Source organism: Alosa alosa, chromosome 20, assembly GCF_017589495.1.
Source record: "Alosa alosa isolate M-15738 ecotype Scorff River chromosome 20, AALO_Geno_1.1, whole genome shotgun sequence".
Lineage (NCBI taxonomy): Eukaryota > Metazoa > Chordata > Actinopteri > Clupeiformes > Clupeidae > Alosa > Alosa alosa.
Window position 1 is genome coordinate 25,939,315 of NC_063208.1, and position 24,221 is coordinate 25,963,535.

Below are 24,221 nucleotides of genomic sequence, written 5' to 3' on the forward strand. Positions count from 1 at the left end.
GGTTACCCACAAGGAGAAAGAGCTACGCCGTGCGATTTGGCCCATAAATCACCATGTAATATAAACTGCTCCGCTCTGCAGTGGACACTTAATGTTATTTATCTAAATTCAGCTCTATGAGGAGGTCAGCCATCACTGCCACACATGTAAATTTATATCCAACCAAATGTACGCGCCGGTTAGTTAATTCAGCGGACGAGTGATCATTGCCGCTGGGAGTCGGGGGTGGATGGCTCCGTGCTTGAGGAGGTGTTTGACGTTGGGGCTTGCACTCCTCCTCCTCTTCCTCCTCCTCCTCCTCTTCGTCTTCCTGCTTGGCGTTCATTTTTGTTTAGATTGTGATTGGAGCACCCTGGGGAGTCTCTCCGCTCAAGCAGAATGAACAGAGTGCCACATTTCACAAGGATTAAGGAGGACAGGGAGAGAGAGAGAGAGAGAGAGAGAGAGAGGAGGGAGGGAGAGAGAAAGAAAGAAATGAGAGAGGAGGGAGGGAGGAACAGAAAAGTAAGAGATAGAGATATTGAAAGAGAAAAAGAGAATAAAAGAGAATGAAAGAGAGAAACAAAGAAAATATGGAGGGTGGCCAATCCTCTCTGGAAATGCACATTGTTTCCCTCTGCCAAGGGAAGGATTTTTATCTAAACGGCAGCCGGTGGGCTCCTGAAAGGATATGGTAATTAAAATACATTCTGGGGGGGTAGTGGGGCCTCAGTTGTGCTACGGGATAATGCAATGTGTCTGGTGTGATGTGTGTGTGTGTGTGTGTGTGTGTGTGTGTGTGTGTGTGTGTGTGTGTGTGTGTGTGTGTGTCTGGTGTGTGTGTGTGTGTGTGTGTGTGTGTGTGTGTGTGTGTGTGTGGCTATTTACATCTCCTTCCAGTCCGCCTGTCACATCCAATTAATTATTCAGTGTCAGGGTGACAAAAATGATTAAATAAGCAAAAATATCTTGGCGTGCGTGGCACCAAATGTCAATGGTGTGCCCTGCCTTTTAGGAGACGCGGCCAAATCATCCCTCAAATGAGATTCAGCACGCTGGACACATCTGAGGCGGACCCCCCTTCACGAGCTCTGACACTGCTTTAAACTCTTATCATAAGCCCGCTGAGGCCCAATAAAGACAACAAGCGGGTGTGGCTGAGTGTGTGTGTGTGTGTGTGAGAGAGAGACTGTGTGTGCATGTGAGAATGTGTGTGTACCGTAATTTCCCAACTATTAGTCGCAGTTTATACATTGATTTTGCAAAATTTCTTCAGCTATGGGGTTAATACACGGGGGCAGTTAATGTAGTATTAATATGGTTTCGTTTTTTAAACTTGCATAAATCACTGTCCTGCGGCTTATACACAGGAAATTACTGTATGCATGTGCGAGAAACAAAAGTGTGTTTATTTTTACATATGTGTTTATATATATTATATATTTATCAGTCTCGCCTCAGTTCCCCTTTCCATTATACACAAGCCACCCCCCCCCCCCTTTTTTTTCTTTCCTCCCTTTGTGCCTGTGAATCGGAACAAACCTTTTGGATCCGGACCAACCACCTAATGAGGTGCATCACAGCACCCCATCCCCCCACACACACACACACACACATCGCACCCACCCTGTTCCCTCACCTATCTGAACCGCTTCCCCTCAGCGCTCCAAAAATCCTCACACACACACACACAAGCTCCAAAAACATCCTCTCTCAGGCTGTCAAGCCAATTAGTGAAGCAGGACAGGGCCCAGCCCCAGCCCCAGTAGGGCTTTGATTCCGCCTGCCATTCGCCTCCTATGATTAAGGGCACCAAATTAGAAATCCAACACCGGCTTCTCTGGCCAAGACACAGGCACAACAGAAGTTCTCACTCTTACTCTCACGCACACACACACACACACACACACACACACACACACACACACACACACACACACACACGTTGCACTGATCTCCTTGTAAAACAATTTACAACACAATGATCCTTGATTAAGACAATCATTCAAACCGCCTTTTTCCTCAGAAACAAAGGATCAAGTCACTCAGGCATTTAAACTCCCGCTCAAGATCAAGCGGTCAGCCTGTGCTGGGTGGCGAGGGTGAATGGGACGGGTGTGGGAGAAGGAGAGAATGCTGGCCGGTCAACGCGGATAATGTTGTTCTGTCGGCTTTTCTCAATCCACACAATCAACCCGAGCTTCTATTTAGACTCTTTCGGTTAACCACTTTCGGTTAACGGCATTTCATCTCCCTTCTTTCTGCATTTCTTCTTTAATGTTCCTCATTGTTGCCAGTAATTTTGGATAAAAGCGTCTATGTCATTTTGTTGACAATGTGCTGGTCTTAGATGAGCTCATGATGAGCAGATGGTATTCTAAACGATTAGAATGCTCCTTCATAATGGCAGCAGTAGCCTATGCATGGAGTGAATTAGGAGTGAGTTTGGAGTTTGAGAGCTTCAGTTTTCCACAGTGGAACAACCCCTTCTCTGCTGAGTCAACCGGCCGTCCGTAAATAGGTCAACGAGTACAGACATCTACCATGGTGTGTGTGTGTGTGTGTGTGTGTGTGTGAGCCATCATGACTGACAGTCTACAAGACAAAGCTGTTTCAGGGGAGACCCGTCATGTCATTCTTCGCAAACACAAACGCTGCCAGACCATGAAATTTCCTTTTGCACGCTGAAGTTGAGGACGCTTGGCGAAAGAGTGCAAAAGAAAGGAAATGCGTTTCCACCAAGAGTAGCCTGTACACTGGGGTGAAAAAATGACTGACGTGCTCTGATTCTGCCATGAGACGGTTTGGGAACACGGATCAGTCACTAAGAAATACTGTATGTTCCAATCCTTCACTCTTAAAATCAGAGTTGGGGATTGTTGATATTTGAGCTCAACTGCCAATTTAATTAGCGTCCTTCGTGCAGCTGAAGCAACATGGTGACTGGCTTGACCAGTGATTGGCTTGACCAGTGACTGGCTTGGTCCAGGCTATTCTAATGTTTCTCATTTGTTGAGCCTACACAAAACAGACAGCTAGTGCACTGTGAGAAGCAATTAGCTGAATATAATCAAATGTTTTGGAGCTCGTATTGTGGATTTTCCCTTTAACTATTCCAATTCACTCTCCAGGAAACAGACATCTTCAATGTTAACGAGCACATCCTTACCCCCCCTCTCTCTTTCTCTCTCTCCCTCTCTCTCTCCTTGAGGCTTTCTTCCCAATGACAACAAACAGCTGACTGGCTTTTTAAAGTCCTCAGTGGGAAAAACACACATAGGCTGTGTGTGATTGATGGCTGAGTAGTGTGACCTCCGTGTTCATGGTCAACTGCCTGTGTGTGCGTGTGTGTGTGTGTGTGTGTGTGTGTGGAAATAACCCCCTTGGACCGGTTCCACCACTCAACGCCCCTCTGCATTATGAAACCTCCCCTGGGAGACCGGTCCCTCCACCATGACATACACAAACACAAACACAAACACACACACACACACACACACGCACACACAAATGCATACAGGCATGTATGTACACAGTCGCAGTCACAGACACATATAAAACACACGTGCGCGCGCACACACACACACACACACTTACACATACACACACACACACACAAATCCATAGTATAACTGATGCCTAGACGAAACAATGTCAATCACACATGACAGGGCCATCATTTATCCTCTATATTCATAATGGGCAACACTGAACTGTTTTGCTTTAGAAAGGAGCAAAGACACAAACACACACATATATACACACACACACACACACACACACAAAATCCATAGAAAGGAGAAACTATAAGGTTTCCGTCTCTGTGCAGAGAACCTGGGACCAACTCAGCTCACATGATGCCTTCCGCAAAACAAAACAGAAAAAGCCAAGGAATAATCTATTCCAGACACATCTGCCTCTACGCAAGGCTTTCAGGGGAAAGTGCAAAAAAAAAAAACACAACAACCTCCCGGCTCAGTGCGCAGCGCTGCAGCCAAGCAACAGATGCTATGGGCACGCAGAGCACACTCAACCGGGCGGTAAAAACCAAAACACAAATGAGCCGAAATGGCTTCCGCCTCCTACCTGCAGTTGGGGGGTGGGTCAAGAGTGATTTCCGCCAGCTCCTTCTGGATCCTGTGTAGTGAAAATAGATGCACAGCACATCGGGTTTGGGGAAAAGGTCAATGAGCATGTTTTACACACACACACACACACACACACATTCTTCTAGGAAAACATGAAAAAACACATACACACATACATAAACACACTGAGACACATACACACACACACACACACACACACACACACACACACACACACACACACATAGGCTTACATGCATGTAAACACATACACACACTCAGACATAAACACACTGAGACACATAAACATAACACACACACACACAGTGAATAATATTAATTCTCTGCCAGATGCCAGAATCTAAGACGTCTGTTGAATACAAAACCCAACCTTGTCACAAATACAACAACAAAGTGAGAGGTGGTGGGGGGGTCAGAATGAGTGAGTGAGTGAGTGAGTGAGTGAGTGAGTGAGTAAGTGAGTGTGTGTGTGTGTGTGTGTGTGTGTGTGTGTGTGAGTGTGTGAATGTGTGTGTGAGTGTGCGTGTATGAGTGTGATTCCAGTTGTATGAGGAGTTTTTATACTGTAAAGGCAAAGACGAGGTCTCGGCTCGCCTGAAAATTACAGTCCTATTTTTCTCGTGTGCTCGAGATAAAAATGGAACGGCCGGCGCATGCCGCCCGGAATCCCTGGGAGTGCTGAAACACAATCACAGCTCTCTGGTTTGAGAAATAAAATGGATTTTTTATTCGGCCGGGTTTTTATTCGGTCTCTGAGGGTCCTCCTGCGAAACAGCATTACCAGAAGAGAACGGGCACCAATATAAACAGGCTGCTTGGCGTCTACAAGACCGATGAGAGCAAACGAGGTTCGATTTCACAACCACAATCTGCTCATTACATAACCGTGGCCATAGAACCAAACAGTCTCATTTTTTTTCTTTCTTGTATAAAATATTACAACTTAACAAATATTGTGGGCTAGTTGGTTCATGTTGCAAGGGTGTATAATCTTACCACACATCTTGCCACAGCGTGCGCTCCCTCCAAGGAGGAAGCTTAGAACCAGAGGAGCATGTGGATCCGATTATTGACAGTTTACTTAGCTATGGCCACTTATTGATGATCTCGTACATCTGACAACAAGCTGCAGTTTACTTAGCTATGACCACTTATTGATGATCTCGTACATCTGACAACAAGCTGCTGCGCTGTTGGCTGTCAGATTTAGATTACACATAATCACAATGTTATGGGTAGGGTGTGGGATGTGTGTGTGTCTGTGTGTGTGTGTGTGTGTGTGTGTGTGTGTGTGTGTGTGTGTGTGTGTGTGTGTGTGTGTGTGTGTGTGTGTGTGTGTGTGTGTATGGGGGGGGTCAAGACCTATCCATCATTTTAAAAAGGAATAAAGGTCTCTTGAAAGTAGCAGACTAGCATCACATTTTTTCTAATTTAGTGAGCAAAAAAGACAGTCCTTTCATCAATTTCACAAGGCACTGACATCTCTTTCATTCAGATTCTCTCTATTATTACACTCTCCCTTTCTCTATTAATCTTCTTTCTCTTCTTCTCTCTATCTCTTTGAACTCTTCACAAAGAGCAAAGGGCACAAACATAAAGACAGCTCGACTGACCTGACTCCACCACAGGGACGCCGGGCAGTCGCTAAACAACAGAAGAAAGCAAAGCCCCCGCTGCACCTGTGCCGATATTAAACCTCTTAGCTTTACAGAAATTGCTGTCTCCTATGTCCTCCAGGTGGGTCGGTCGGGTTGGTGGTGGTGTGTGTGTGTGTGTGTGTGTGTGTGTGTGTGTGTGTGTGTGTGTGGGGGGGTACTGAAGGGAAGTGGGGGTTGGGGGTTGTGAGAAGTAGAGAGAAAAAAGGGGACATATTTTGCAACGGCTGTGTAATAAAATTGCTATGGTTATGGAGTCGTTGTGGGCTTGACTGCATGCTGTGTAATTTGATCTGCGGTATTTTTCCTGAGGTGGCACATTTCCACCAGTGAGAGGCTAAGGGGCTGTGCACACAGAAGGCACGGTGGTGTGTTGAAACAGCGAGGGAGTGAGAGAGAGAGAGAGAGAGAGAGAGAGAGAGAGAGAGAGGGATGGCAAAAGATAGTGAGTACACTAGGGAGAGAGGGGCTAATTTACTGAGGCTTTCACCTTGCACATTTCAGAGCTAGAGTGGGAGGCTGCACGTGCGCTCTCTGATTTCTCCCCCACTTGACACCAAACCTTTAGATTTATGCCCTCTTGCACTGCGCATAGCTAAATCAGAGCAGTCACTGACTCCCCCACACACACACACACACACATACACACACATACACACACACACACCTTGGCATTCTACATAACTGCCGGCAAGAACTGGCTGGGTGGGGGGTATGGGTGATTGGAGAGGGCAGAAGAGACAGACATCCCTCTCATACTCCTCATACTTGTTTGCCTTTGTGGACTCGTTCAAGAACTAAGGTCACAGACCTATGGAACTAAGGTCACAGACCTATGGAACTCAGCTGAGAGCCGCACAGGCCGCACAGGCCTGTCTGACCAGACTCCACACACACTGGCAGAAGACACGAACCAGCTGGTCTTTCTCCCCTTACAAGCCTAAGCCTCTCCCTTGGACCCCACTCAATGGGTTGAAAGACCCTGTGATTCTAATTCCCCAACGCTCGGGGCCGAGATTCCATGAAAGGGTTTTCCAGAGCGAGTGAGAGGAGAGGGGAGCAGGCAGGCCTACCTCTTGGCACTGGTGGAGAGTTTGGCAGCAGTCTTGCTGGAGATCTTGGCCTCCTTCTTTTTGGGCTGGGTCTGATCGCGCTCCCTCTCGGGGGCCTGTTCGGCCGGAGCCGTCTCCCGCTGCTCGGCGTCCGAGCTGCCGCCGCTGGTGTTGGGACTGTCGTCCGGCCTCTGCTGTACCTCACTGGACATCCTGGTGGAGGCAAATGGGAGGAGGACGAAGAAGAAGAAGAAGAAGAAGAAGAAGAAGAAAAAAAGGAAAGATGATGATTGAAAACAACAAGAAGATGGGTAGAGGACAAGGAGGAAAAGAAAGGAGACGAAGAAAAAAGATGATTAAAACAACAAGAACAAGATGATGATGAAGAAAAAGATGATGACAATAGGATAAGAAGAAGAAGGAGGAGGAAAGAACAGGAAGAAGAAGAGCAGAAGAAGAGCAGAAAAAGAAGTAGCAGTAGAAGAAGATGAACCCAAAGAAGAAGAGAGAGAAAAGGGGGAAGTAAAGGGAGTGGAAGCAGAAGAGGAAGACAGTGAGAAATGATAGCATGGGAGATAAAAAGGAGAAACATTGTGTGAGTGTGAGAGATAAGAGACAGACAGAGAATGACAGAAAAAAGAGACAGACAGATAAATAGAGAGAGAGAGAGAGAGAGATTATCTAATAGGAAGACTCCTTGGAATGGGTCACTTGCTATTATGCCTCTGTAGCGCTTCTTGACAAGACAACGTTCATGGAATTTTAAGCTGTAGTCCCTCATAGTAGATGTTAGACCTCTTTACCCCACAGCATAGACAGAACTCTGCAGACAGTGGGACATTTGTGATGAGATATTATTCCCTTCGAGGGCTTTTTAAAGGTCATAATCACACGCCGGGTAACATTGCCTAAGGGAGTCTATCACGCACGACTCTGTCTAATCAAGGCTCTCCTACAAGGTCGCACTGGGTGAAATTCAATTTCCCATCAAAGTCTTAAAAGCTTCAAGGTGACGAAGGTTCATTCATCCTCAAAGTGAAGTGGGGATGGCTAAGCCAGACAGCGGATTTGTTTTCTATGACACCTGAACTATGAAGACAGAATGGGACAGCCCGGCTGTCCGCTGGCGTAAAGAAAGGTTGTGGGTTATAGGGCTACTTCACACTGTGAGGCTGGATGAGGCCATGGCTCAGGCGTCTGACCTGGAAAGCTCCTGCAGCCAAAGGACAGACATATCGCTGTGTAGACATACACATGCACCCAATTACTACAAAGTATTTATTTAATGCATATTTGCTTCAATGACATCTGAGTTAATAGGCTTATACATCTGCTCTACTCTCCACTAAGGGATGTTGTTTTATTCTTTAATTGGAACGCAGAGAGATCCAGGTAGCAAAAGATGCCTGACCCTGACTGATCTCAAAAGAATAACTTATTCTTTTCAAATCAGGGGTATGAGCCCCAACTTCCCAAACAATTCCCCAGGTGATCTGAGGAGTAAACAAAATTTAATTCACAATAGGAAATGGTGTTTTCGAGAGAAACTGCAGTGAATGTGGAAGCACTGAAATTCAATTGTTGCCACTCGCCAGTCCATCCACTCAGGGATATTAAACAACAAATGGGATTATTCAGTGATGCCTGGGCTGTGGGGGCACAATGAAATAGGTCAAATGATATATCGAATTAAAACTCTGACCTAATAAAGTCCCCTTGCTTCGTAATTGCTGTCTTTGGCTTCTAACCATATTTTGATGACCCAAAATAGATTAGTGAAATAGTTCAGGTTTTGGAGACTGTGAATAAATAAATGTGATAAATGTTTAAAACTAAAACAAAAAAGTATGCCTACAGTAAAATATAATAGCCATCAGCATAATGTGAACTCAATAGTAATTTGCATTATAGTATTCTAGTCTATTAAAATGTGCAGGTAAAATTGCACACATTCATAATGCCCACCGGAGCCATAAAACCGCCATCTAACTGCATTAAACAGATGACATAGTCGATTCAGATTATTGCAGGTGATGGTTGCTTTTAGTCACAGAGAAAACTCAGATAGCTTAGCCTACTGTTAAACGTGAGACAACGCTCAAAGTATGAAATCATGGTTGTCTTGTTATAGAGATATTATGCGTAGGTTATCGAGTTCCTGTGCCAAATTGATTAGGTAATCCTGTTTATCATGTCATTTGGAAAGAAAGGGGGAGCGAGAAAAAATCCCTCGATGTGAGCAGCACAGCTCTGTGCTCTCTGCTGTGTAAATATTTCGTCTCACTTGTCACGCGGAACTGTCAAAATACTCGCTGCCATGGAAGGTCAGCGAACGGAGCGGAGAAGCCCCGCGAATTGTGGCCGAGATAATTGAGGAGGCCCCGAATGTATTCTTCGGAGAACTCGCCTGTCGGTCGGGATTGTTTTCGCCGAGGCAGCCTCTGATCGCCAGAAAGGGTCTCGTAATCAACGGGTTCCCCTAGTACAGTGCCGTCAAAGCCCGTGTTAATGTCTAAAAAACAAGATGTTTCTGGTAGGAAGAGAGCAAAAACTGTCTCGGCACAAAAGACAAGAGAATACCCCACCACCCTGTCGAAGAAGCCCTATGGATCCATGGGGCATTTAGAGCTTACTTTAGGCTGGCTAAGACCCAAAACACCAAAAGACTGACGAGCTTACCTGTCAAGGGCCGCCGACAGCTAAATAAAATCTCTACGATCAACTCCGAAATATGTGCTCAGCTATGACTGCGGGTCCGCTCGCTTTCGCTCTTTCGTTGATATCTCCGAGCAATTCTGAGGCAACCGGACCGCCTCCGAGCGCGCTCTAAAGCACCATCTCCACGGGTGCGCGCACGAATCGTGTGTGTGTGTGTGTGTGTTTCTGCGACTGAAGTATGGGTGTGAAGAATAGGGGTAGGTCGCAGCTTGGTGCAGGCTAAATCAAAGTAAGCAGGCTATTGAGACAAAATGTGTCTAAGCATGAGCTATGTGTGAACAATTCTACTGTGTGAGTCAGCTTTGGCTACGACTGTTTAGAACTCTTACATTCAAACCTTCTCCGGCGCTTAAGAGCTGAAATTCTGTGCTGTCCATAACCCGATGACAACGACGACAATGTGAGCATCAATTCCCATTTTCCAATAAACCCTGCATTATCTCCCTTTGAAAATTGAGCCTTGCTTTAGGATGACCTAGAGAGAAATGCAACGTATCTCTGTGTAGGCCTAGTCTGTGTAGTCATACTTATTTACACTCAAACATATATAGTTATATCCCTTTCAACCTCAAAATGCATGACATTTATTTCTTCCAGGATTTTAAAAAAGGAAGTGAAAATGTCCTAAGTTCGGTGGCAGACCTGTTTATAAAGAGCAGCCTAAATCTATTGAATTTGATTTGTATTTAGGCCTGCAGGATATTGTCCACAAGAGGGTGTCAGCATTCCATATAACTGGTTATTAGATGGATTTATGGGCAATGCAAGGTAATAATAATGTAGGCTAGTAGGGCTAGGCTACATCCTCACATTAGATCAAAAAGTAATGGTGTAAAATGTGTGTGCTCCTCATTCTCATTGCATGACAAAGGCCAATCTTTGGTCTATTTAATAAAATAGATGAGCCTATTCTGTTAGGCTACTTCCCCAATCTATCTGTTATATTTATATTTATATACTATAGATTTTTTAAATATATCATTTATATGATTTAATGTCATGTGTTGTTTGATGTTAGGCTATTTGTTATACTCAGTCACGTAGGCGTTAGGCTACCTTCAGTGATTTTCTCTTTAAACTGTAGCCTAAGTCTAGATTTGCAATGTTTTTATTCTTGTCAAATATATAAGCTTATTCCAAATAATGGGCTATATTATCTGTTTTGGTGTCTAGCCTAATGTCAGCCTCATGCACTTTCCTGCCAGTAATACACCCGGAACCATTTATTTCCAAGTTTCTGTTTCTTTCCCATTCAAAGTTTTACGGACCGACTTCCGCGTGTACTCACGCACGACCATCGTAGGCTACCGCGAATTCATTTATTTGGGTGGCCTGAGATCTTCTTGGGAAATACCAGTATTTATTAGTGTCCTGTGTCTTGTTTGACAGGAATCATGGAGACAATTTTAGAGCAGCAACGCAGATATCACGAGGAAAGAGAGAGGCTAATGGACACAAAAACAAAAGAGATGCTGCACAAGAAAACGACGGTATGCTAACTAGCTAACCTATTTAGCTATTTGCCTCCACATTAGGGTCGTAAACTTTACATTTCATTTTAATATATTTTATGCATCAGAAGGTTTAGAGGCATTGCTTTAGATGGGATGTACTTCTTTGACCTTGCATACTTGTTTTTGCATTATTGTTTTCCTCATAGTGGTCATTGAAGTGCTTTATTAAAGTAACGTGAAGTCAGTTGATAAACACAAACTTACTTTGTTAGCCACCAAGCAATGTTGGTTGGAATGAATGTTTTTAGTTTACTAAGATGGCTTTGCTAAATGCTTTTTTGATGTGATGGAATAGTTATGCTGAAATACTCATCCAGTTACTTTTCCCCAACAGCTGCGAGATCAAATCAATTCTGATCACCGCACCAGAGCTATGTTGGATGTAAGTAAATTCTGTAAGGTATTTCTTATGTCAGCTTGATCTTCGTCACTTCCCTTTTTAAACCATTTTTTATCAAAGTCCGCTGAAATTTTCCTAACGCTTGATATGTTCTATATGTTAAGAGATACATGGAAGTCGGTGGAAATCTAAGGGATTCTTACGAGGATAAAGATGGGTGAGTTGGCCATTTGGTTATATTGATCATTGCAAACTTTCTGACTGAATGCAGTAAATACTGTACTGATATAATTGAATACTGAGAATTCCTGTGACACACTGTCCTTAAACACGGTTTACTTGTTTACTTTCACCTATTCAGGATGAGGAAGGATGAGCTGAACGCCATCTCTGGGCCTAATGAGTTTGCGGAATTCTACAATCGCCTGAAGCAGATCAAGGAGTTCCACCGCAAGCACCCCAATGAAGTGAGATTTTGACTGATTAGATCTATACTTGTTTAGTTGTCGTGTGTGCATATTTCTCATACATGCGTGTTGTGTTTGTTATTTTCAGATCTGCGTTCCTATGTCGGTGGAGTTTGACGAGTTAATGAAAGCAAGGGACAACCCCAGTGAGGAGGCGCAGAGTAAGATAACACACCTGAAATTTGTCTTTTTAAAATGAACCTGACATATAAGACAGGACAAAACAAAGAACAAGAGAGACAGGTGTATAAGGGAGATTAGTCCCAGAAGGAGGAGGGGGCTTTCCTGTTGGCTTTCCTTAGTGCTGCCTTGGCGTGTAGTGATGTCTGAGACTGAAGAGAGTGGGCAATGATTTTAGAACATGTGTTCACAATGCTTTGGAGGTGTTTCTTATTTTTGATTGAGAGGGAGTGAAACCAGCAGCATATAGATGAAAAGGTCTTTATACTTTCAATAAAGGAGGTGTAATGTTGAAAATCTTCCTGCTCACTCCAAAGGAGTGTATCTTCCTCAAGAAATACTGCTGCTGTTGACATTTTTTAAGAATCACCTCTGTGTTAGAGTCAAAACGCAGTTTGTCATTAATGACAGTGCTCAGGTATTTGTATTCATGTATAACTTCAACTGGTTCCCCATGGATTGAGGTTGCAGTCCTGCATCCTCCATGCTTGGTGAAGTCAATGAACATCTCCTTGGTCTTTGTGACATTTAGCTCCAAAAAGGAGCCATCCCACCATTCCACAAACTCACTAAGGACAGGCTATATACTGAAACTAAGTAGTTGAAGTGTGCCAGTAGGCGGTTTGAGACACTCTCTGTGAGATATGCCTCTTCTCAGTACCTTTTCCTACACCTGTGTCTGCCTTCTTATTTGTAAACCAAGGGCTCCAGGCCATGCCCTCTACAACATTTGCATGTATTCATTTGGCGCACACGTTTTTCCAAACTTACAGCAATAGAATAACATTTATTTTAAGCTATTACCATTTAGCATTTTAACATTGAAGCTAAAGAGCTGCAGTTGTAACATTAGAATACAATTTAAGCTATAAACATTTACACATTTAAGCTATAGAGCTACAGTTGCAGCATTAGAATAAAATGTAAGCTTTAAGCAGTAGGCCTGTGTTTCTTCTGCATTCACTGACTGCAGTTTATTTTGTCCAGATCTTGTGGAGTTTACAGATGAGGAGGGTTATGGCCGTTACCTGGATCTTCATGATTGCTACCTGAAGTACATCAACCTGAAGAGTGCAGAGGTAGGCTTGTGGCATATTTCCTTACCTCAGGTTTGTTTTTTCATCCAGCATGCAGACCATTTAAGTTCAAACTGATGACTGATGTATCTCTCCCTCCCTCTCTGTCTGTCAGAAACTAGACTACCTCTCCTACCTGTCTTCATTTGATCAGTTGTTTGACATTTCCAAAGACAGGAAGAATGCAGAGTATAAAAGGTAAGAACAATAGCCTTGTGGAGATTGACATGTAAATTGCTTTTGATGTTAAAAATCAAAGGTGGATTAAACCAGGAACAAGTGTAATGAACAAGTATTACCAAGCTAATAAGCAACAGGGCTGAAAAACTTTCACAGCAAATAAGTTTAATTCATAATCCAATCATGTCATTCAGATGTATTTGTGTTTGTTGATTTACACAAACAAGTACTGATGGGCAAACAACATATTTCTATTTTACATCTACCAAAATTTTAGAGGAAATAAAGCAACTGTTTCTTCAAAAGGGAGTGCTACCACCACCCATGTACATGTACATTTGTAACAGAGTGGCTAAGGATCTGTCAGCATGCAGTAGCCTGAAATGTTAAGCAGGGCACTTAACCCTGAGTTGCTCTGGGGAGAATGGCCCTTGTAATATAGTTGACATATGGAAGTTGCTTTGGAGAGAAGTGTGTGCTGAATGAATAAATGTTAATGTAAAAATGTCCTGATCTTATCAGGTATTTGGAGATGCTGATAGAGTACCTTCAGGACTACACTGACCGCGTGAAGCCCCTGCTGGACCAGAACGAGCTCTACGGCAAGATCCTGGTGGAGTTTGAGAAGAAGTGGGAGGCTGGAACGTTTCCTGGATGGCCGGTGAGTGTGTGAACGTGTCCTCAGGCTCCATCCACACGGTTCCTTTTTCGATTTAAGGCGTTGTTTCATTTTAAGTACGTTCTCCGCCCACGTATGCACGTCTGCAGATTCTGAATCTTGTCTGCATGGGACACCTGTACAGAACGGGGGACACCTGGAGTGTGGGTCACTTGATCGTTTGCACAAATCACATGACCATTCATGCAGTTGTCAGCAAGTAAAATGCTGAATTTAATTGACCTACCAATGCTACCAAATACAAAGTCTAGTAAAGTTTGTATTTCAGTCTACGTCTTGCATTCACAGCTGCCAGGGTAGTTGCGGAAGTTGAAGTCAGTCATGGAGAGTTAATAGACATCAAACTGGCGAAGCTCCCATCAGGAAGGGAATATGGGTTTCTATGTCGTCGTTTTCAGATGTTTGTGGATTCGCTATCCACATGAAACGCAAAGCCAGAGTTTTCAAAATGGAATATTGTGGATACGACCGTTTGCTAAATACCTGACTCTTTCTTGCTTTGGGTAGAACTATTGTAAAAACACAGAATATGTCACCTTTAAGATTTCATTGTGAATGGGTCAGAGAGAGAGAGGATGTTTTAAACTGATGTACCTCATAGTATTTGACCTGTGAATATTATTGGATGTTATTTAGCTTCTTCTGGATAATCATTTAATGGGGATACTTCAGTCATTGGTAAGCACTGACTGCTGTTCATAGAGCCATGACTTTAAAGTGTCTGCGTGTGTGTATGTGTGTTCTCTGTCCAACAGAAAGAGACCAGCAGTGCTTTGACCCATGCTGGAGCTCATTTGGACCTGTCTGCCTTCTCTTCCTGGGAGGTAGGTTTACATTTGCAAGCGTTACGTAATCTAACATGATAAAATGCAGAACCGCATGATGTTGGAAAACAGCTGAAAAGTAAGATGAAATGGTTAACAACACATTTTAAGTGTCTGGTTTATGTAGAATTTCTGATATTGTTGCTTTATGCTTTATATGAGGATGACAGGGAATATTTATTTTTTGTTCAAATTTTTCCAACCATTCCATTTCTTATATCTATAGAATCCTGCCAATGGAATGTTGCAGGAAATGCACTCTGGAATGCCCTCTTTGTAAAATGACGACAGTGCCACTGCTGTAGTCATTATTTTTCCATAGTCAGCACCTTGTGGAGCAAGATGAGCTCCACCATATGTTTAGTCCTGAGACCCGTCTGATCCTGTGGCGCCTGCCTCACTGTTTGACTCTCTGTCCCTACAGGAGCTGGCTTCTCTGGGGCTGGACAGACTGAAGTCTGCCCTTATGGCCCTGGGCCTCAAGTGTGGAGGGTGAGTGTGCTTCTCTGTGTGATGGGGGACATCCCCCTCTCCTTCTTCTTTACTCTTTTGGACATATTTTAATTATTTAAGCATTTCAATTAAGCATACTTATATAATTATATTATTATAATTATAGTATAATATTAAATATATTATAGACCATCAACAGCAGGGTTTTTAATATTGGAAATGGTCCCTCATGGACCCCCTTGAAAATGCCATGGTTCATCTCAAATGGTTGATCCTATTAATAAATAGTTAAGTGTAAACATTCAGTTTAAAAAAAAAAAGCTACACCCATAAATCAAATTTTGTACCAGAATCGCTGTAGTTTATTTTTGCTTTGACTGAATTTCTAATAGTAAGATCTCTTAGCTGTGATTAAATTTATAACTCTATCCTATCAAAACCATAATTCTATCCTATAATTCTGTTCTTTCTTTATGCAGTACTCTGGAGGAGAGAGCTCAGAGGCTTTTCAGCACCAAGGGCAAATCCATGGAATCTTTGGACCCCTCTCTTTTCGCTAAGCACCCCAAATCCAAAGGCCCCAAAAAGTAAGAACATTTCAAGTCTTTAATCTACAGAAATGCTTTGTAACACCCCCAAAGAAGTAAACATATTGTATGATGCACATGTTGACCTTCTGGTTCTTACTGTTCACAGAGACACCGAGAGGAACAAAGAAATTGGCTTCCTCGAGGCCCAAATTTATGAATACGTGGAGATCCTTGGGGTGAGTTGATTTAAGGACCATTCATACCAGGAACGATAACTATAATGATATATCTGTCTATACGGGTCATACTGAATATCCATATATTCTGTTTTTCTTATAATATATTACTGTTAATACACTGCATATCATACATAAGGTTACTGTTAATACGCTGCACATATTTATAGTTAATTTATATTACTGTAAACAATTCCACCTTCTTAACTGTATGCTATTGTCTACACTGCACTATATATGTTATACTGGTTATGCACCACCTGTCTATACTGTGTATATCACATTGCACTTTTCTGCTTTTTTGCACTTCTGGTTAGACGCAAACTGCATTTTGTTGTCTGTGTGCTTGTACTCTGCACAATGACAATAACGTTTAATCTAATCGAATCTATAACTACAACGCTAAAAGCTTCCACACTGACCAACAATAAGAAAAGTCTCTCTTTGTGTTGATGAATGTGATGGCTAAAATTTGATTGATTCTGATTGGCTGTCAGCTTGTTATTGTTCTCAAAATCGTTCCGAAAGTGATCCCCAACGATATCATTCTTCATGTCATTATTGTTGTAGTTTATGTGTGGACGTCGTCATTCATAGTAGCTAGAACAATACTTGTTTGCGGTTATCGTTATATTTTAAACATGTGGTCCGCTGATAGAAAGAGCAATTTGTGGCCCTGAGTTACTGTACTGTAGGCTGGCACAAGTTCCCTCCTCACAAGTGCCATTCCTCAGCAGCAGATTTCAAATCAAATCAAAATGTATTTGTCACCCACAGCTATACAAAGCTGAAATGCTTAGTATTCTGGTTTAAATGGCTATGCAGTGTGTATATTAACTTAGATATAACTATACAAAACAAATGAAATACACAGCCTTTAGGGACAGCATTTGCTACTAAGTGGTACATGTTTCTTTTTGAATCAGGTAAATTGTAGTCATTGCAGGGTTAGTATTTTGGTATTCTGCTGTGCCATTAGAACTGATCTAGAGCTGATATTTTTGATTCTATGTAATGGCGGAAAATAAGAATATGCTTGCAGCCCAAACATGTTTTGGTCAATATGAAATGGTAAAGCCCATTCCATGCATCCCATGTTGTTTATAACAGGTGCATAAAACCAGTTGTGTTGCTGATGTTTACGGCCCTGATCTCTATGTGTGTATGTAATGTGTGTGATGTTTACGGCCCTGATGTTTATGTGTGTATGTAATGTGTGTGATGTTTACGGCCCTGATGTTTATGTGTGTATCTAATGTTTGTGATATTTATGGCCCTGATGTTTATGTGTGTATGTAATGTTTGTGAACTACAGGAGCAGAGGCAACTGACTCACGAGAACGTTCAGAGGAAGCAGGCGCGTACGGGCGAGGAGCGCGACGAGGAGGACGAGGAGCAGCCCAGCGAGAGCGAGAGTGAAGACGAGGACAACGAGATCATCTACAACCCCAAGAACCTGCCCCTGGGCTGGGATGGCAAGGTGGGACTCCGCTCTCATGCTACTGGCGCTACAGGGACTGATTTTAAAATCAAAATGGGGGGGGTGGGGTCACTAGGGGCTAGGGCCCAAGAGGCAGCACCTCATACCACACACAGGTCTAGTTTTGGGTCGGCCCTGAGGTCATTCCTCTCTCCCACTCCCATGTCCTGTCTACTCTCCACTATCCTATCCTGTCCTGTCCTATCAATAAAGACTAGAGAAAACCCCAATACATCTAATATGACAGGAGAGAAGTTTTAAGTCCTTAACAAAAGGCTTATGTCTTTGTTTGCCATGGAGGATTTCAGTTGTTGTGTGTCTTTCAGTAAATGGGTTGTATGTTTGGGGGCAGTGGGTGGTAGCGTAGTGGCTAAGGAGCTGGGCTAGCATCCAGTAGCATGCAAAGTTGTGGGTTCATATCCTGGCTTCCATCGCTGTGCTCTTGAGCAAGGCACATAACCCTGAGTTGCTCTAGGGAGAACGGCCCTTGTAATATGTAACGTAAATCACTTTGGATAAATGTGTCTGAACAAAAATGAGAAATGTTTCTATCCCCTTCCTCTGTGCTCCAGCCCATACCATACTGGCTCTACAAGCTCCACGGCCTGAACATCAACTACAACTGTGAGATCTGTGGAAACTATACATACCGCGGACCCAAGGCTTTTCAGAGGCACTTTGCAGTGAGTTCTACACTTATTTATACCATCCGCTAGAAGAAGATCTGCAGTGACCAAACACAAATAGCCATCGGAAGTTTTAATTAATTACACTTTTTGATTTGATATTTTGCTGTCATGTGGGATTATGATATTTTTTGTTTTTAGATTTGTACCCAGATATAGATGTGCTGGAACTGATCAGGTCCTAATCTGCCTCAGATCCAGGAGGCCTGTGCCAAATCCAATCCAGGATTTAATCCAGCTTTAGCAGGGATTTCAATACTAGTTATGCTCAATATACTACTTATTATATGTGTCCAAGTGGGGTTATGCCCAGGATATCACCGCTCATGGAACCCCTTTTGTCCTAACAGTAATTAATAACTTATTTCAATGGGACCCAGCATCTGACCCTAGGCAGATGGGTCAGGCCCTTGAGTCGTGGATCTGCTCGAGGTTTCTTCCTACATGTATCTCCAATTCTAGGGAGTTTTTCTTCGCCCCTGTTACTCATGGGTCTTCTCTGATTGTTTAACACTCTGTAAAGCGCCATGAGACATGTGCAATGTTTTGGCGCTCTATAAGTGGTATTAAATTGAAATTGAGTAGTGTAACGGTCAATATACTACTAATGATATCCATTGTGAGTGTAGACAAAGACAAACAAACAACAACAGCAAAAAACATGCCCCTTGTTAACAAAGTGATAATTATGTTATTTGTTTTTGAGAGACCCCTTGTATGTAAAATAGAAGACCTTCATTGCAGTGTGCAGCTTTGTGTTTCAAAATAAAAGCACCTGAATTTTGTCAGAGCCCTGTGGTATTGAGGTGTAACGCGTTCCCGTTGTGTCGTTTCCTCTCAGGAGTGGCGCCACGCCCACGGCATGCGTTGCCTTGGCATCCCCAACACGGCTCACTTCGCCAACGTCACCCAGATCGAAGACGCCGTCTCACGTGAGTATTCCACTATTGCATGCCCTCAGTCATTCCCTATTCATCTGAAGGTAGTCGTTAACGTTCCATGTACATTCCTGTTCTATCCTGCTTTATGTTGTTGACCGGCTGCTGTGGGAAGTCCCCAACCAACAGCACAAAGAATGTTACATCTTTTCCTGTTTATAGCTAAAATATAAAATGTAACATAAAGCCACTAAAACAAGCCCTTTTGGGTCCGTTTCTGTTACATGCTCTGTCAACATATGCTTTTATTTTTCTGTTGTGGTATTTGACTTTCTTGTCTTTGACAATGTTATTTACAGTCTGGTCCAAACTGAAGTCACAGAAGGCATCCGAGAGGTGGCAGCCTGATACAGAGGTAGGTGTAGCATCACTGCCTGGTAAAGGGGCCGGGGGTAGCGTAGTGTCTAAGGAGCTGGGCTAGCATGCAGCAGCCTGAAAGTTGTGGGTTCAATACCCAGCTTCCACCGTTGTGTCCTTGAGCAAGGTACTTAACCCCAAGTTATAATTGACATGTGGAAGTCGCTTTGGATGAGAAGCGTCTGCTAAATGAATAGATGTAAATGTAAACGGCCGACCTGAGTTCCATCCCTGACTTAGCCTGGGTTTTCCCATGCTGCCTTACGTGCGTGATTTTATTCATGCTGCTGGGCATTCGTAGCGCCCAATAAACGGCTCTGGGCATTCGTAAACCACGTTTCAAATACGAGAAAATTAATGTCTAGTTCCCAGACCCCATCTCAATGAGATGAGGTCTGACGTTAGCTAGGCTATCCCTGACTGCTGAACAACAACAAAATGTCACATTTATATAGCGTTCAGTAATGGAAGTAGAATTTGTCCACGTTTCTTAGGATTGAAGAGTGTTGGAGTGCAAATATTTGAGAATAGCAAGCCTGTTAAAACAACTTCTTGTGTACTGTATTTGGTTAAATGTCAACTGATTTGAGTTGTGGTGCGACTGATTTCAGTGCCACATGAACTAGTCAAACCCAGGTCATTTCCCGGTTCCACCCCATCTCTCTCTCCAGCTTGCTTCCTGTCACTCTCTCTAAAAAAGCCCCCAAAAAAACAAAAATGTCAATTGATTTGGATGGAGGAGTAAACAAGTCAGAAAATACTCAATACACATTGCAGTCTTGAGTTTGTCTGGCTTTCAGTAATGTCATGTAAAGCATAATCTCATAACCTGTTGGCTTTACTCTTGCAGGAGGAGTACGAGGACTCGAGTGGGAACGTGGTCAATAAGAAGACCTACGAGGATCTGAAGAGACAGGGTCTTCTGTAAAGCAGCCAGACCCGACGAAAGCACGGCAACCAGGAAAGATTCTTTTATGGAGGAAAAGGAGTAAAAGCCAGTTCAACATACATGCAGGGACAGGGTTATCTGTAAATGAAAGTGGACAAACACAAAGCCACTTGTGGACATGCCTGTCCCCTCTCTGGAGCTGGTAGGGTCCTCTTACATCAGAACATCCATCCGGCATTCCCAACGCCATTTTTTTGACCACAAGTGGTTTTGTGTATCTTTTTAGGGATTTATTTTTATGTTGTTTTTATAGCTAGTGGTCATTCTATGCTATACCATTCCCTCTCTGTAGCGCCTGTAAGATGAGGATATGTTTATAACTGATTTGCTACATTTAATAAATTGTCTGTATTCTTCACCTTGATGTGGTTGTGTATATTTAATCCAGTCTGAATTTATTTTATGACTTGCTATACATGCTATGCTATGGTATAATTTCAGGATCATGCAATGAATATCCATGTCATAAACACACACACACACACACACACACAAATATTAGAATAGTGATTTGGAAAGAAATTTATCACACTAACCTTGACAAAAAATCATAGTATCACACTCTAAATGTATTTTAGTCACAGTCTTTGCCACTCCCCAATAATGGACCATTGTATTGAAAGTAAAGTTGATTTCAATAAGAATGAAATTGCAAAATATATCTCAGGGACGCTCTCGGTAAAGTTATGTCCTTCCTCACATGTCTTCCACTGTATCTTGTCCTTGCCAGTCTTCGATGGTGTGTTTTTGTTTCTTTTAATTGTCTAGGGATGCACCTCCCTGTAATTAAAAACCGAACGGCTAGCCAAGCACGCTCAGAGAAGAGAGCGAGTGGCACGGTCCCCCATTGTTCCATCACGCCGCTCCGTGCTTTGTGGCATCACTGCAGTGACATCTGGTACGACATACGATGAGGTAAAAAAGATTTAAGGTTTGAACAACCAACAGTCTCCTGGAGTTAGGCAGCCCAGGCTGTGAGAGAAGGACCAAGTGTTAGAGATTTAAGACTGAAGGTAGGGCCGAATGGTGTTAGCTTTATGAGGCTGTGTGTCAGTGCCAGAAACCTTTGTTCATTTGATTTCAGGGTGCATAGAAGATTGATACACTCCTGTGGGGATGTTTGAGTTATTTAAAATGCTTCTCTGATGTTGACTTAAGTTGAGTGTGAACAGAATCTCTGCTTCCGTTCGCCTTTCATTAAAACACACTGGGGGTATGCCATCCAAATTGGAGTAGAATGTGAAAAACAGTAACACTGATTTTAATTTAAATTGATTAGTCATTAAACTTTCTTTTGGCTGAAAGGACTTGATTAAGCACAGCAGGGCAGTTGATATTAGCTTTGCCCACTCTCAAGTTCTTTGATGTGGGCGACCGTCCCAAGTGAATAGTGAGGTTTGCCTAATAGCCATGCTGTCTAATAGCCAGCCATGCTTGGTTGGGCTTCAGACTAAATGGTTCTCAGGGAAATGCTGACCAAACAAGTGTGACCGTTAATTGCCCCAAGGTGTTCTGGCAAGTGTAGTGCATCAACAATTGTCTTTTATGCACCAGTCCAATTATTTACATAAAACACACACATAGAGAGAAGGGAATGTGAAGGGTTGGGCTTCAGACTAAATGGTTCTCAGGGAAATGCTGACCAAACAAGTGTGACCGTTAATTGCCCCAAAGGTGTTCTGGCAAGTGTAGTGCATCAACAATTGTCTTTTATGCACCAGTCCAATTATTTACATAAAACACACACATAGAGAGAAAGGAATGTGAAGTAATATATTTGATTTTAGCACTATTTGTGTGTGGGTTAAGATTGTGTTAATTGCTTTAATCAACATTATTTGATATATTTTACTCTTTCACCTCTGGTACATTTATTTGAAGTGAAGTAATAATGACATTTAAATTCACAAAGTTTCATCTAATTATAATTGTATCGTTCATTTAATGTAATTTATGGATTTATTGCAGTGTGGATCTCTCTTCAAGTGAAGATGGTTGGATTTCTACTCAGTAAGAATCTCTAGTAGTTTGATCTCTCTGTAGCTTTTTAAATATATCAAATATTGATTATGACATGGTTTATGAAACAGATCTCCTGCCTCTTGTCTAACATCACCTGAATTGTTCACAGTTTTTCTCTCATTGGAAATGCTCACCAGTATACAAGTATACAGCAGCAAAGACTCCGAAGAGGTATTGTTTATCTCATAAATATACTTCAAAGTGTGGATATAAGGCAGCATTTACAGTTTCTATCTATTTTTGGAAGTATAATACCTAAAAGGCTTTTGTTTTAGTAATGCGTCAGTGCTTATTTAGTACACTATCTTAGATACAAAGTCAAGTTTATATAGCACATTTCATACATAGAGGTCATTCAATGTGCTTTACATAAACAAAAGCAAACAGGAATAGCTAATAAAAGCACAGAAGGGCAATAGTCAAAAGAATAGTTTAAAAAGTAAAGAATAAAAAAGAAAACACAAGGAAATAGTACATAAAAGCAAAGGGCAATAGTTTTAAAGTGTTTAAAAAGTAATAATTAAAAGACTTAAAAGAACATAGAATAATTACTCAGTAATAATGATACTTGTCAAACACCCAATGAACAGCAGCACGCTAAGGAGATTCTTGAAGTAGGCCCAAACTGCGCACACACACACAGATTTCCTTTCAGGGCCAAAATGCCCAACCAAAGGGCTCGATAATTCCCCTCGTGGAGTACACACCCAAATAGTTAACACTCCGTTATTCTCTCTGTAGCTGTAACTCTCAAGCCGTGAAGAACGAGCCGTTACACTCTGACTATGCCCAATCTGTCTGTTCTGTTAGAATGACAACTTCTTCACAGAATCCCCCTTTGCCCAACTAAGGACGGCTATAGTACTACAAGGAACAATAGTACTCACCCGAAGAGTGCTCTGTGAACTGGGCAATGAGCAGTTAGCAGAAATCATCTGAGAAAAGTTTGATCTTAAGCCTAGATTTAGATAGATAGATACTTTATTGATCCCCAAGGGGAAATTCAAGGTTTGAAGATTTGAAACTGGCTACAGTTGGGGCAACTTTGATCTCATCTGAAAGTTGGTTCCAGAGCTGAACTGCATAGCAACTAATAGCTGCTTCACCATGTTTAGTTGTAGGTTTTACTAACAAGTATTTCTCCTGAGACCTGAGAGGTCTGGAAGGTGTGTATTGCCCCGTTCCATTCAGTGAGTGAGTGAGGTGAGGGAATGTGTCATTACAGTGTAGCCTATAAGTCTAAACACAACAGCCAATCAAAACTTACCTCAACACTATTTTTCTGATCAGAAAAAATATCCTACAAAAGATCTGATCATGGCAGCCACAACTGTGCTCCCCTCCACCATGACTGAAAAAAATCCACTGGTCAAGAGAACCACACCTCTGGATGAGAACCTGGAACCCAGTAGAACCCAGGAGAACTCTGACATCATCAGGACCACGTCTGCCAATACAAAGGAACTGAAGTCAAACAACAGCCCTGCAGAATCTTACACACGCAAGGAGACTTTGGGGTTGTCAGCAACAGTACACCCCACTAGTGCCAGCTTTAATGGAGGATTTGTATCTAAAATGCACAATCCAGGTAAAACAATCCTGTTTCAAGCTATAGTGTACCTGCTATATACAAAGTCAAAAATGCATTTAATATATCATGAACTGACATGGTATTCATGGATCATTTTACATTTATTAACAGTTACAGGGTTTCCATATGCCAATACCACATCAAAGTATGTGCACCTACAAGGCATATCCCCTATAGCAGGTGGCCTCTATTCACCTATCACTGGC

The 24,221-nt window shown here is 42.5% G+C and overlaps 2 protein-coding genes across 2 annotated transcripts in view; one reads left to right on the plus strand and one right to left on the minus strand.

Annotated features, from left to right (window-relative positions):
* LOC125285817 (ubiquitin-conjugating enzyme E2 E2-like) overlaps positions 1-9,629 on the minus strand; it is a 48,459-nt gene extending 38,830 nt beyond the window's left edge. Inside the window, exons 1-3 of the mRNA XM_048230444.1 lie at positions 9,475-9,629; positions 6,817-7,008; positions 4,066-4,116 (exon numbers count right to left, since the gene is read on the minus strand). Of these exons, the coding sequence (XP_048086401.1) occupies positions 4,066-4,116; positions 6,817-7,007 (242 nt within the window). The 5' untranslated portion in view covers position 7,008; positions 9,475-9,629. The remainder of the gene's footprint in view (positions 1-4,065; positions 4,117-6,816; positions 7,009-9,474) is intronic.
* A 1,141-nt stretch (positions 9,630-10,770) lies between these two features.
* sf3a3 (splicing factor 3a, subunit 3) lies at positions 10,771-20,760 on the plus strand. Its single transcript, XM_048230443.1, has 17 exons — positions 10,771-11,003; positions 11,362-11,409; positions 11,532-11,584; positions 11,729-11,834; positions 11,923-11,995; positions 13,002-13,093; positions 13,206-13,288; positions 13,793-13,931; positions 14,705-14,773; positions 15,198-15,265; positions 15,706-15,813; positions 15,923-15,992; positions 17,308-17,472; positions 18,045-18,155; positions 19,000-19,090; positions 19,396-19,451; positions 20,304-20,760. Exons 1-17 carry the CDS (start codon positions 10,908-10,910, stop codon positions 20,379-20,381), a joined length of 1,506 nt encoding a protein of 501 aa, XP_048086400.1. The 5' UTR covers positions 10,771-10,907; the 3' UTR covers positions 20,382-20,760.
* The last annotated feature ends 3,461 nt before the right edge of the window (positions 20,761-24,221 follow it).

Excerpts from the sequence above, each read along its gene's own strand:
- sf3a3 (XM_048230443.1), top strand. The coding sequence starts at position 10,908 with ATGGAGACAATTTTAGAGCAGCAACGCAGATATCACGAGGAAAGAGAG. Across the intron at positions 11,996-13,001 it reads CCCCAGTGAGGAGGCGCAGA|ATCTTGTGGAGTTTACAGAT; the intron begins GTAAGATAACAC and ends TATTTTGTCCAG. Across the intron at positions 19,452-20,303 it reads GGTGGCAGCCTGATACAGAG|GAGGAGTACGAGGACTCGAG; the intron begins GTAGGTGTAGCA and ends TTACTCTTGCAG.